This window comes from Trematomus bernacchii, unplaced genomic scaffold (assembly GCF_902827165.1).
Source record: "Trematomus bernacchii unplaced genomic scaffold, fTreBer1.1, whole genome shotgun sequence".
Taxonomy (NCBI): domain Eukaryota; kingdom Metazoa; phylum Chordata; class Actinopteri; order Perciformes; family Nototheniidae; genus Trematomus; species Trematomus bernacchii.
In genome coordinates this window covers 11,571,136-11,585,652 of record NW_022987648.1, presented here as the reverse complement: position 1 = coordinate 11,585,652, position 14,517 = coordinate 11,571,136, and the positions used below count along the sequence as shown (strand labels likewise).

At 40.7% G+C, this 14,517-nt stretch overlaps 1 protein-coding gene across 4 annotated transcripts in view; it reads left to right on the top strand.

Moving 5' to 3' along the window:
• The first annotated feature begins 2,157 nt into the window (after nt 1-2,157).
• Nucleotides 2,158-14,517, top strand: part of LOC117485692 (neuropilin-2-like) — a 110,903-nt gene continuing 98,543 nt past the window's right edge. For all 4 annotated transcript variants that reach the window (XM_034134341.1, XM_034134339.1, XM_034134340.1 and 1 more), the window contains exon 1: nt 2,158-3,077. In XM_034134341.1, the coding sequence (XP_033990232.1) occupies nt 3,002-3,077 (76 nt within the window). In that variant the 5' untranslated portion in view covers nt 2,158-3,001. The remainder of the gene's footprint in view (nt 3,078-14,517) is intronic.

The window sequence follows — 14,517 nt, the reverse complement described above, 5'->3', positions numbered from 1 at the left end:
GCCTACCTGCCTGGCAGCCTTCCATCTGTGCACAAACTTATCTCGTGCCCTCATTGGTCATGTGCGCGTTCGTGTGTGTTGGAGGAGGGGCTCTATAAGGAAGTGGCAGATTTTCTCCGGTTGTGTATTTTCAAATTCTAGCGATCTCGAGCCGGTTTCTCAAACTTACCTACCCCACCTTTAACCTTTAAACACCACTGCCAAAACTTATGTCAAAAAAGAGTGTTTCATTTTATATTTCATGAGTGAAAAAGTCAAGATTAAAGAGATGTTATGCTACGAGACATCTCAGGTGCATCCTTCTGATCTCTATTGGTCAAAATAAGAGATTTCTAACAGCTCAAGAATGTTAGATTGATATCAACATGTGATTGCTCAGTGCTCTCATCACTTGACAGACCCCAGTTGGCCGGGCTGGGTTTAGTTTCAGTGGAAAGACGCAGGACGAGGGGAGCGAGATGGGTAAGAGGCGCAGGTTACAGAGGTCGTACGATGACAGGGACCTCAGGCATGAGCAGGGTGACTGTTACTGTCTCTCTCCTGTCACGGAAAAAGAACTTAATACCTTGAGACCTCCAGAGATGTTGAAACATCTGAGTGACGGCTTGATGGTGTGTATCTGCGCCTGCGTGTGTGTGTCACATGTCACTGAGACAAGTGATTCACCTGCCTGCTGCTAATTGTAGGCCTGTGACAGTCAAAGTAAAACTGATCGGGAAGTGAGATATGACCATTTCAGCAGTCAAGACATGAGTGATTACTGGAATATGTAATCATATGTCAGCGTTGAAGATCACTTGTTCTCAGAAAAACGTGTGCCAGTAAATCGGCTATAAATAAAGGCCAAATGATGTTAAAAAAAAAAAAGGATCCGCAATCGTGTCTTTTTCTTGTCCTCAAAGATAAAGTGGTTTGAGAGGGATTTTACTTCCCACGAGATAACTCGGTGCGCAACATGATTTTCACTAAGCGGTCAATGGTGAGTTCAGCTGCGTCATTATGGCCTACATGTTTGTGCATCTGTGTGTGAATGTTTGCAGGGTGTGTCCTGGGAAGGCAGCGCCAGAGCCAAGGTTTGGTTAGGTTTGCAGACCGCTAAAGCTTTGGTGTCGCTACAGGCCCTAAAACACACTTCCAACTGACAGCCTCCCTGTGTTATACTGCAACAGAGAGAGAGAGAGAGAGAGAGAGAGAGAGAGAGAGAGAGAGAGGGAGAGAGGGAGAGGAGAGAGAGAGAGAGAGAAATAGTGGCATGGGGTTTAAATTGTAAGTAAATAAATGGAGTCATCTTAAATGCATCAAATTGTGTGTGTGTGTGTGTGTGTGTGTGTGTGTGTGTGTGTGTGTGTGTGTGTGTGTGTGTGTGTGTGTGTGTGTGTGTGTGTGTGTTGTGTGTGTGTGTGTGTGGTGTGTGTGTGTGTGTGTGTGTGTGTGTGTGTGTGTGTGTGTGTGTGTGTGTGTGTGTGTCTGTTTGCATCCAAGAGCTCAGCCATTATTACCACAATGGCTGCTCTGCATGGTAAGTCAATCTGTGTTTTTCACTGAAAACATTATGTTGTTAATCTTTATAGCAAATCAAAGTCTATTAACCAAGCATGTTTGGTAATTTACTATCAGATTCCTCTCCCTTCTGATTAGTTTATACATGCACATGGTCGATGTTTCCATCCTAGTGCTTGTAAACCATGCAGCAGGTTCCCTTTAAAACACCCAGCCCTACTACAAAGCTCGTAAAGCTGTGCTGTGGGTCTCTGCTGTCCCTGGGTTCTGCTTTTCCTTTTTTTTCACCTCCTTCTATTTAATTCTGAGAAAGGTGGAGGAAGAAAATAGAGAGGAAATAAAATAGTTATCTAGAGAGAGAAAGGAAAATAGGTGGGGGGGAATGGGAGAAAGGAGACATTTGGTATAAATGAATCAAAAAGGGAATGGTAGAAATATTGGAAGGTGAGGCAAAAGGAGAGGGAGAGAAAGGGGGAGTGAGAGAGAAAGGGGGAGTGAGAGGGAGATGAAACTGCTCTTTAATCAGTGAGGGGCTATATGGAGGCGGGCCGAGGTGCCTACTGTAATCCGATACACGCTCGCGCGCACTTCGTGCACGCACACGGAGACAGGGGATTGAGTGAGCAGTCCTGCGCGCTGCCACAAACCCGGCGGAGAGCGGAGGGGAAGGAGCGCACTGACGGAGAGAGAGACTGCGCGTGAGGGAGAGAGAGGGAAGCGGTATAGAGGAGCGTGTTCCAGCGGAGAGACGCACAGTTTGCAGGAGGACATCGGACATGCTGCACGTCTGCCTTCACCAGATCACTTTTACGCACGCACGCCGGAGCTGCCTCTACACAGGAGATCTCGTGTTTGCGCAAGAACGGACTGTTATCGGGACAGTATTAGGAAGATAACCGTTTGGGAAATATATGTTTCTTTCTTAAGTCACAGGTGCATTTTAAGAAGTAAATGCGCAGTTGGTAAAGAGAACCGGAGCAAAAGATTTTGGGATATTTGATCAAGAAGAAGAGGAAACACGAGTGACACTTTTTTAGGTTTTTTCAAACTTAATGGACGCTTGCTAATGTTTTTGATGATCCCTGATGGTTTTCACCTGTGATTTTCACTTTTTTGGCATTTTATGATTTTAGTCTGTCAGCGAGTTTCAGCCAGGTTTATACCCCCACGCGCGCTGAAACTGACAGGGGGACACGGGGCTGCCATCTGTGCGCACCGCAATGGATTTTGAGGCTGATTTCAGATCAATTTGCGCACATTAGTTTATTTTCTTTACAGGAGGAAGCACACGGACAGAACTCGCGCAGATTGTTGGTAATCTTTTTGGAGAGCGCGCTGTACGCAACCAGGCATTTGTTGTGGATTTTAGCACTACTTCTGCGCTTGAGAGAAACTGAAAACTGTGAAAAAGAGACTTTGGACTTTAGTGTTGTCTCTGATATCCAAAATAAACCCCAGAGGAGGAGAAGAGGTTATTTTTTCTCCATATCCGAGGAAAAATATGGATTTATTCATATGGCTTTGTGGATGTTTACTGGCTTTTCTCTTGCCTTCAGCGGTTAAAGCAGAGGAAGGAGGTAAGTTTGACACTTGTGCTGCCCGCTCAAATCACACTGTCACATGGAGGTGTTAAATGGGAATTAACCCGCTCTTTTAACGGAACATCACCCCAATCCACATCACAAATATTCGTTTTTAAAACACATTAAAGATGGAGTGTTTCGTAAAGGACAATTGGTGTTTCATGTGTAACGAAAATGCGTAATAAATGTTAAAAAATAACATTGTAGGAAACCCAAATGATTACGCTCAGGGGGCTTATATTAGCCTTCAATTTCAATGCGTTTATTATGACAGTCACTGGTACGCTGATTAGTTCACAGTTAGGAGAGAGATCCTTATTATAGGATGTCCTGTCTTCATTAACATCATTGACCCATCTTGCAGTGGGAATTTAAATATAAAAAGTGAGTTAATAACTTGCAATAAGTCATGAACGAAAACGAAATCATTTACTTGTTATCCCTAATAAACATACTCGGGTTAATGCTTACTATCGCCTGTTTCACTTTTATAATTATCAACCTTTCCATCGCCTCACTGCACTGCTGGTTCCGCTCCTCTCTGCTAAGGGATGTTGGGAGGCTGGCTTCCTATCAATATTGATTTTTGTCATCTTGAAAAGATCTTAAACATATGCTGTTAATTTTAATCTGCAGTGCAATCAATGACCGTTCTCAGGAGAGCCGTTCAATAAGGAAAAATCACTGTAATAACCTCCTTATATTCCTATCGGGAGTAATACCAGTAGTCTTTAAGGTTCAGGAGAGTTAATGAAGACGTTATCGCGCTTGTATTAATGTCATTGTCCCTATAGTTCAGGTTTACAACATTCCTTAGAAAAATGTTTAACTTGAGGATTCAAGATTAATGTGCAACCCGAAACGCTTTTGTTGGTTGAGCGATGAGGAGGTGGTGAATGTGACCGGGCTACTGTCTCCGTCTGGAGGCAGGCACAGGAGCTCCTTACGCACGGAGGTCCGACTTCTAAAGTCTGTCTGTGGCTGCATTCTCTCTGATGGGAGACACGAGACACAAGCTCTGCGGTTTGAACTCGATTACATGTTGCAGGGCTAATTGTTAGTTCATTTCACTGGTAAAAGAGGTTAAATGTTAGTTTTTTGTAGGTATGAAAACAATATTTAGGCACATGGTGAACACTGCAAACATATTTTAATGCATGATTGTCCCTTTGGTTTAGAATAGAGAAGTATTTTAGTTCAGTTGGTTAACAAACCTACATGTGGTGTTTATGGGTACCCTGATGGGTCTCAGCCAATGATAACTACTATTAAAACAAATGGTCTTGAAGAAAAGTCAAATTGTTTTATATTTTACAGTTGAAGTCCCTGTTTTTTTATGGATTTAGAGGCAAAACAATCTGTTTTTGTCACATTCATAGTCTCCAATGATTGCTCAAAGTTGTCTTAGCAACAAAAAGTTGTCCCAACTTCTGCTTTGATACATGTATTTGTGTGTACACAGCTTACAATACAGGGAGTTGAAAAACACACCTATGAAGAAGTTAGTTGCATTCTAGGTTTCATTGATTTAGAGCTTATTCAGGAGGCTATCCGGGGCTTTTTGCAGATCTCATGACTTGAATTCAGTAGCCCGTCTGCCAAATGTTGTTTTGGAGGAAAAGCAGCGTACAGAGAGAACAGGGGAGGCATTCTTTACCTCACACTTCACCTCTGATGTGAGATAGCCTATGTGCCTTGCCACTGTGAACAGGCGGTTAGGGTGATGTCACCTCTGAATGTTTAGTTCCTCCCAAACTATTGATAAGTGCTGACACCAAATGTACAATCCATTGCAAATCAGGTCCATTCCAGACATGTAAAAACTTTGATCAACATCTTAAAATGGACTCTATGTATTAATTGCAAATTAGCAAGTATATGAGGTTCTAATAAGGCAAACATTGAAAAGGAATTTGTGGTGTGAAGGGTAAATTCACATACACTTTTAAATCTGACCAGGGTTTCTCTTCCGCTTTCAACCAACAGTTTAAGTTCTGCTTTTAACCATGAGGTGTCTTTAAGATATAAAGATTACCACGAAAAAATACTTATATGTGATGTTGTGAAAGACACTCACAAACTAGAGATGAGGATTGATTGATATTCTATTATTTGTCTGCCAATATATCACCCTAAATTCCCTAGGGGGACTGCCTCAAGCTCCCTTTAGAGATCCCTGATGGTACCCAGAGAACCACTGGAGCACTCACACATGCTCAGCAGTAGGCGATGCAGGATGAAGCTTCCTCAGCAGTAAACTTTTTACAGATGCCTCTGCTCCTCCGTCTCCGGAGAGAAGAGCAAGGGAAGCATAGTGAGACTAAGAAGTGTATATATAGCGAGCGGCAGGAGGGAGGGATGGAGGGCGAGGAAGTAACAGAGACAAACAGGCAGAGGGAAGCTGCAAAAAGAAGTGAACGAAACGGAAGAATGATTTTTAGCCTCGCTGTTTGATCCTGTTTCTTCATTCCGTTTGATCACAGCTGTGCCTGCAAGGGAGATAAACGGACATAATTGGCCACTCAAGACCAGCTGTCTGCTTCTATAGTGTCTCTGCTGAAATGTGCTGGATGATGAAACAGGCTTACTGTGAAGCACAGTGTAAGAACTAAGCAAGCAGTGGGAGTGACTTGCCCACAGGTATACAGTAACAACTGGTTTATAAGATTGTTTTTGATGGATCCAACAAATCTGATGGGATTGTTTAAAAGTCCAAAACAGAGGGGAAGACATGTTGTTGTCCAGGTTTTGGGCTTGAAAAGTCTACAACTCAGCCTATTGTAGGGATTTTGGTTGTTGAAATGGACGACAAAGTGGTTGGAACTTATCAATCACAGATAAAGCCGGTATACATATGTAACATTTAATATAAATGGGAACATAAAGAACAACATTAACTTTGTGCTGTATTGTAAAAGACTCAAAAGTAGAAATTGAGACAATAAACCCTTCAGGAAAATGTTTACTGAGGTAAGAAATCAATTGAGATGTAAGGGTCATTTTTTCAACAAGTCCTCCAACTCATACGACCAAATAGGTCGATTGTTCAGCAGCTTATTACGACCTATAGTCACGTTTTAAAGTTTAGCACCTCTAGTGGTCGCTCCGGAGGGTCGTATATTTAAGCAATAGCTCACGACAGGCCGTGGTATATGGCCATTATATCACAGTTAAGGGGCGTGGTTCGGCCCGACGCGAAGCGGAGGGTCGACAACCCCCTTAACTGTGATATAATGGCCATATATCACGGCCTGAAGTGAGCTATTGCTTTTATAAAACGGTTACCAAGTGTGGCAATATGAAAGAAAAATACACACTCTAATTTAAATAGTTGTTATTAGTAAATAATGATGTTCAAAATAAAATAGTCCCTCCGTTGCCTTCTGCACGAAACATAGTGCGAGGTGGTTGCTATGCAACAACACTAACAACAGCTAGCGAACATATTAGACGGAGAGCGTTGATCCATTATTTGGCTATTTATTTACATTAATGTGTATGTTGCCGTTTATTGTGCACCCACTGAAAAACTGTCCAGCATCAGTAGCATGGCTTACGTGGTTACTTGTATAGGCTGAGGTTGTTCTAGGCTGTTGCTTGGCGTGGAGAGAATATTGCTCCACTTTCTCCGGTCCCCGAGATTCGGCTTCCAGTAGCTCTGGAGAGAGCTTTCGCACCTGTGGCCACCAACGGTCATAATTTCTCTGCTTTGTTTCAAGACCCGCATCAGAAAGCTTTTGAATGGTGATACTTTTCCAGTTGGTCTACTACCTGCTGTTCACGTAGCTCTACATGTCGTCGTTTAGGTGCTTTTTGTTCTGGAGATAGGCACTCCTCAATCCACTCCTCCATAGTAAGACCCCCCCCCCCCGGAGGTCGAAGTTCATCTTAAATGTTTTTGCGGACCTTTTTGATTACAGATTTGAAAACATCGTTGCTTGCTTTAAAAGTAGCACAATTAATTATGTCAAACCTTGGAAAGTATCTAAATATCCCTGCCCTAATGCCAAAGGAACTGCACACTGAATATGTTTTTGCCGTTTGATGTCTATGTCTGGACCGCTGCGTAAAAAGGAGGGTTTCTGCCCCGTTACTTCTCCGCTGCTTTCTTGTTCCAGTTTGAAAAGCAAACTGCAAGCAGTTTGCTTTTCAGCCCAACTGTATATTGTTTTTCTCAGACGCGGAGGGATACTGACTTGTTGTGAAAAGTAACTTACAATTCTACCCGTGGTATACGCTCAGTATATCACGGCTAAGAACCAATCAGATTGCTTGATTTGACGTGTCCGTTTTATAATCACTAATAACCCTCTCTGTAAAATCCTAAATTGTAGAATAGTTTGGCCATTAAAATGCTTTTTTATTAGATTCCTAGCGAGAAGTGTATGTTGTACTTTTAGAATCCACGTCCAGTGGATGTGTAGGATCGATAATTTGATAGATATTACGAAGATTATTTGAGGTCTCGCCAGGAGAACGTGTATGTCTTTCCCCCTATGTAAAGTTAGCGTCAACCCTCACCGGGTGAAAACAGTATTTCCGGTCTCGAAGTTTTCATAATAAAAACATTTATAAAAAAAAGAAAATAATACTTTATTCCGAGTGTGCTTGCTTTTCACTTTGAAAGTCATCACATAACGGCATTGTAATACACGGTTCGGCTGCATTAAATATTACATATCTGCCATAGTTCTCTATTTATAGAGCCCTGATTAGAAGACCTTTGGACAAACTGGAAGAACTGCCACCAAAACTGAATACGTGACGTGGGTCATAAATATATCAGCAATTAAACAACATCTTCAATTTCTCTTCACACAATACGTCTCCTTGCAGTATCAATAGTAATTCGGCTGACTTTTATATTTGATCCAATTGGTAAATAGGCTGTATTTACACCATAACGGTGCACAGCTGATAGAAAAGGACTTGTAGTTTTTAAAGATATTACTGATTTTCTTTGAATTAAAGAATGTAAATACTGAGTTGAGAGAATAGTCAGGGGTTTTGGGTGATGGGAGACACATCTATGGAATCACAATCTCAATAGCTTACCATTAAATGACGGATATACCTCAGATATTAATGTGTAGAACTACAATATGTGAAATAATATAGCAATATCCTGTACAATTATGTGAAAACATGAATAAAACTACACATCTTCAGATGTTATACATACATAAGTGTCCTACACTAATAATACAAAGTTATTATGGCATTGTATGCTGTGTGTTATTTGTAACATCTTGATAACGTTTAATTTATTGTCTTAACACTGTAAACTTGACAGTTTTTTAACCCGCACCGCCTAGTGGTTAAAGCACGTTATTTAATTTTTTTTATTGAATATGTTATATTTGATGAAAACATTCAAATATTAAGAGTAGCCTACATACAAAATAGGGGGAAAGTAGAAGGTCAATGATAGAAATATAGAATAGAAAATATCAAGAAGATACTGTAGTGATCTCTACAATAAAACAGCTAGTGGAGGACGTCCAAAGATATTAATAGGAGGATGGGATAACAGACAAACTGATAAGGCTGAATTTAAACATTAAAGAATACTTTAAGTTAAGGTCTTCTTTTGAATAAGAACAAAACGTTGGGGGTATCAAGAGATAAATATTAAGTCTAACAAAGTACTTAACGTCTAATATATTGCATAGTTTATTTTGGCACTTGACAATCACCTTCCCTGAATTTTACTCAGGTGTAACTAAAGTCTGATTTAAGGGTTGTATATATTTCACATCATTAATCAGAATCTGCAAAGTAACAAAAATAAATGTAGTGGAGTAAAAATACCAGGTTAACCTCTGAATTGTAGTGGAGTAGAACAAAGTATAATACATTGCATGTTGTACATGCTGCTGTAACAAAAACATTTCCCAACTTGGGATCAATAAAGTATATCTTATCTTATCTTATCTTAAGATGATCGATGGCTACTGCCATATTTGCAAAATGTGCCTCTGAACCTTGACAAGTGCATGTTTCAGGCTTATCAATTAACAACAGGAGGGGTCAGAGACATAAGACCAGCTGTTAAATAAAGCTATTCTGACCTTAGCTGTCATGTGGGTATATTAATGCTGCCCATTATGGACACAAGCAATATTCACCCATTTATGAATTATATGTTTTAAATTTGATAATACCAGTGTACACAGTTGAATACTGGCAACTTCTAATTATGGGAAATACGAAAACATATTTTAAAACTATTCCCAGTCTCCCAGTAGAGACGTGCCATAGAACATGTTGCGAAACACAATAGCCAGCATGTGTAGTTCTGGGGGGGGGGGGGGGGGGTAGTCTGCCGTGGTTTCATTCCATTTCATAGAGCTGTTTGACGCTCGGCGTAACCTTGGCGCACTAATCACAGGGTTTGTCAAGCAAAGCGGATGTTGTAGTCCCAAACGATAGCTGAGGATTATGGGTAGTGTAGTGTCTTCGGCCATCCTAAACTCCAAAAAACTATTTGTTTCTCAGAATCAATCGAAGGTTAAAAACACAAAAGCATTGTACACAATTTAGACCAATCAATGTTGTGTAATTAACAAGGATAAACTGATGTTTTTTAGTGGATGAGTAAATATCACTGTGTAATCATTTGTGAGGGGAATACTTCCGGTTTTATTATGAAAACTTAGAGACCGGAAATACTGTTTTCACCCCGTGAGGGTTGACGCCAACTTTATATGGACGCTGTGGGGAAAGACGTAGTATATTAACGTTCTCCTGACGAGACCTCAAATCATCTTCGTAATATCTATCAAACTATAGATCCTACACATCCACTGGACGTGGATTCTAAAGGTACAATATAAACTTCTCGCTAGAAATCTAATCAAAAAGCATTTTAATGGCCAAACTATTCTACAATTTAGGATTTTTCAGAGAGGGTTATTTGTGAATATACGACCCTCCGGAGCGTTTGCAATCAATGGGAGCATATGCCGCAAATTGTTGTTTCTTACACGACCACTAGAGGTGCTAAACTTTAAGGCACTTCCGCATTGGCTTCCCTTTTCACACCCATATAATGCTTGGTTATGAATGCTTTTACTTATTTACTAGCCCTGAGCTTTTGCCCCAATTGTAACACAACCTGGTGCTGTGTCGACCCGTGGGGGTCCGGCTTGAAATAATTAAATGTCACATTGATGGAGGTCATAATGCCATGGCATGTAAGCTTCATTTGGCCATCGATAAAACAAACCATCCATGTCATTTGTTCACACGATGGGGTTGCACCCTGTTTTGGCTCACCACACAATGAATTGACGTTCTTCATAATGACTTTATGTCGGAAAAGATTATTTATTAGCCTGGAATATTACATATATCATAGACTTAAAATATAAATGTAGTTGTTCTCATTATTTTGTAATTGTGTGCTTCTATACATAATTACTTGCATATGAAGATTTGAAGAAAGGGCCATTGGTGACTCTGAAATCAGCTCGTCTACACACGTTTGTCACTATATTTCCCATATTTTCTCTTTATTGTCTTTGATTGTTTTTCCCCCATGAGTCATTCTGTATTACTGCTGTATTATTGGATGTGTTGGCAGATAAAGAAGAACAGAAAACACTTTACAAATGTGGCTTTCGAACATCCATCCAAGTATATCACAGTGAAACAACAAAGGAACAAAAAGAGAAGCACAGATGAGTATAGAAAGAGATGGATGGAGTATTTGGTGGTGCCAAAGAGAGAGGGAAAAGGAGAAGCAGAGAGTGAGAGAGCATGAGAGGGCATTAGTGAAATAGGAGGAAAGCAGCAGAGTGTGAAGCAGTAGTTGAGTGGAGCCACCTGCAGTAAAACAACCCAGATGTATTCCTCTCCTCCGTAGAGCACTGGAAGGTTTCAGGCCAAGGAAAAGCATATTATTGTAATATAGGAAAAATACATTGTACTGTAGTTACTGTAGCAAAAATTAAGATATCAGATTTATTTTAGTTTCCAAATGTTGTCAAATGTATTAGGCAACCCTACAGGGGACTACAGGTGCACACGCATTGCAGCGCCCCAAAACCTTTCCATAAGGAGAAATACGCTGCAGTTTAAAAAAAACACATACAAATAAAAAAACCACTTCACCAACTTCATGAAACGTCAATGTCTTGTATTTGCAGCGTTTGGTTTATGCAGCGGTTTTTGGTAACTGCTGCACATGTTTCCTCACGTTGGTGATTTTTTTTTTAACATTTTCATGTGTTTTGACACACTAATGTTTTTATAATTGTATTTTGGGCCGTTGTGGCGTTTGCACCTGTCGGCCACCGTACAACATGTTCACTAAGTGAAATATATAAACAATTGTAGCAAACTCACTTCAAGCAGTCCTTTTTACTCTGATGGTTAGCTTTCATTTTTTTCTACGTGACAACCGAGTATGCTAAGCTGTGGCAGGTGACACTTTTCCTATTTTGTTTTAATTACCCTGCAGGTAGCAGGTGTTCTCCGCCAGGTTTCAGGATTAAGTGTGATCCCTATTCATCCACTGATTCAGACTGCTGGGTTTTTCATTTCCTTTTTTTCCCTTTTTTTTTAAAAGCAATTTTCTCAAGAAAATACATTTAAATTAGCTGCACAAAATGAGATGAGAGGACATTAGCCTTCCCTTCATTAAAATAATTGTGGTTAAACAACAAAGGGCAGGTCCGCTGACATCAACAAGCTAGTTTGCAGTGAACGAATAAACATTATAAACATTAAGCAAATTAACCTTCTGCACGCCTCTGTCTCTATTCTCGTCTGTAAAAAGGGAAAGAACAATTAGCGGGTCCAGCAGGATGTTCTAATTACAGTTATCATGTCATTAGTAAACTGTTAGTATTCCAGTGTCTTCATTGGTAATGACTGGAGTCATTAGAGAGGATGGGGAGAGCAGTGTGTGTGTGTGTGTGTGTGTGTGTGTGTGTGTGTGTGTGTGTGTGTGTGTGTGTGTGTGTGTGTGTGTGTGTGTGTGTGTGTGTGTGTGTGTGTGTGTGTGTGTGTGTGTGTGTGTGTGTGTGTGTGTGTGTGTGTGTGTGTGTGTGTGTGTGTGTGTGTGTGTGTGTGTGTGTTCATGTTTTTGTACAGAACAAAAGTCCTCAGAGGAAAAGGGAGATCATGGACATGCCTCAAATGAAGACATTTGCCTGTCCTCACTTTTTATTTTAGCCGAGCAAAGAAAAGCAGTGTGTGTGTGTGTGTGTGTGTGTGTGTGTGTGTGTGTGTGTGTGTGTGTCAGCTATAAGCCGTGTGTATCCTCACGGTCCCTCCGGAGTGGTGCCGTGCGAGGCCACAGGTTGTTTTCCTTTTCTCTCCCCCTTCACGCTGAATCATCCTGTTGTTTTCCTCTTTTCATGCCACTTCACCTCGTCTTTAATAGTGCTCTCTGTCTCTTTCTCCACACTTCACTATGTCAGTGTTTTCCCTCGCTCCGATTAAAGAACCCCCCCACCCCATCTTCTTTTTCGCAACCGCTTTGTACGGTGGGAAATGTCTTTACTCTTTCATACACTTTTACTCTTGTCTATTCTCTCTGACTCTGTCAATCTATGTTTTCTCATCCCGCTCTGCCTGGAGGAGAATAAAGCTTTGGTTTGTTCGAGGGACTTCATTCAATCACATCTTAAAGGCTTCTTAATCGCATTAAGTAGGCTGCTTTGAGTATTTCTTCCAGTTGCTCAAAGAAACACTTGTCAACATGTTTTAAATTCAGAATCTTTGAAGGAATATTTAGATATTTGACCTACTCTTAAGTATAACTGGACCTGAAGATGCTGCTACAATTGTGTTTGGATGTAGTTTCTAGATCATTTACCAAAAAGGCCTTCCCAATATACTTTGTACGGTGCCAGGACCCTTTACCTGTACCATGTGTTTATTCAACCTATATAGAGTAGATTATCTGAGCCTATCTTGACAAGCTATGCCCCCACTAACTGAAAATGGGACAGTAACATTTTGCTCTCCAGGTCACCAAAAGCACATTATCCCTGCACTCTCCTGTGATTATAGTTGATAGAAACAGACTGTCCTCCAAGACAAATGCCAGAATTAACCAAGTGTCCCGACATTGCAAATGTTTATGTTCAAGTAATAAAGCCCCACAGTCTCTGTTGTAAAAATGAGGTAAGATATAACTTAGTATATTTACTCAATTTGAATTCTACTCCACTTCATGTTGGAGGAAGATAATGTCTTCAATAACTAGTGTATTTCTACAATGTAGTATTACTCCCTTTTTTAGCTACTTATTCTAACCCTGATAATGGCTAGAGCAAAGGGTCAGGCCGTAGCGTCGTCACATCATAAAACTGATTTATTTTTCTGCAGTGATTTGTCACGGTTAAGAAAGGCACGGACAGAGGCTGCAGACAATTCTTAAATGTGTTCTTGTAGAGGAAATGGACAGAGAAGGTATTTCGGGGTTACAATTTGGATTTCAACATGGCGCATTATCACTATTTGTTTTTTATGTGAAAGTCCTTAACCACAGTTATCTTGTGGACATTGAGGCTTTTGGAAACAGCTTATTGGTCTTTTAACTTTCAATTCTTCCTCTTTTCCCACAACATTATGTCTACCTCTTCCTTTTAGACTGTTCTCTTTCTATTATCATCTCACTTAGTCATTGATACTCTCTCTGTTAATGACCTAAAGTCTTTATCTGTATTTTTCATTGTCATATTCTTGCTCTACTCACTAAAGCCCAAAAGATCAGGAAGTTCTTTTTTGTATCACACACTCATCTTTCATTTTTTTAAGAGTCCTTGTCTCTATTCTCTCCATTTTCCCATCTCCTCTTTTGTTTCTCAGATCCTTTGTAGTCCTCCGTCAACACACACACACACACACACACACACACACACACACACACACACACACACACACACACACACACACACACACACACACACACACACACACACACACACACACACACACACACACACTTTTATGTCTGTAGTTTTCCACTGTGGCTTAATGTAAGGCACCTGGAGAAAAGCGCTTCCCCACCTGTTTGTGTGTGTGTGTGCATGCACGTGTGTTTAGGCGTGTGTGAGCGCGCGTGTGTTTAGGCGTGTGTGAGTATGTGTGTGTGTGGTTGTGCGAGAGTTGTATTTTCTGTCCAGTGAGCTTTTCGGAGCTGCTGACTTTCTGTTTTCCGATGATGAGAGACAGATGTTCTGGCATTGTGTTCTCTTTCCTTGTTTCTGTCGTCCTGCTCTGCCTCCTTCTTCCTTTCTCTTTCTTTCTCTCTCTCTCTGTGCGTCCATTCCTGAGATTTCCCAGGTCTCAATGACTAAAAGCTCTAATATTCTCATATTCCCAAAGTCGCACAAGAGCGTTTTGCTACAAATGCGTATTTCTACCGTTTAAGGTAACACCGCCTGGAGTGCTTTGTGATGCTGTAACTGAAGCCATC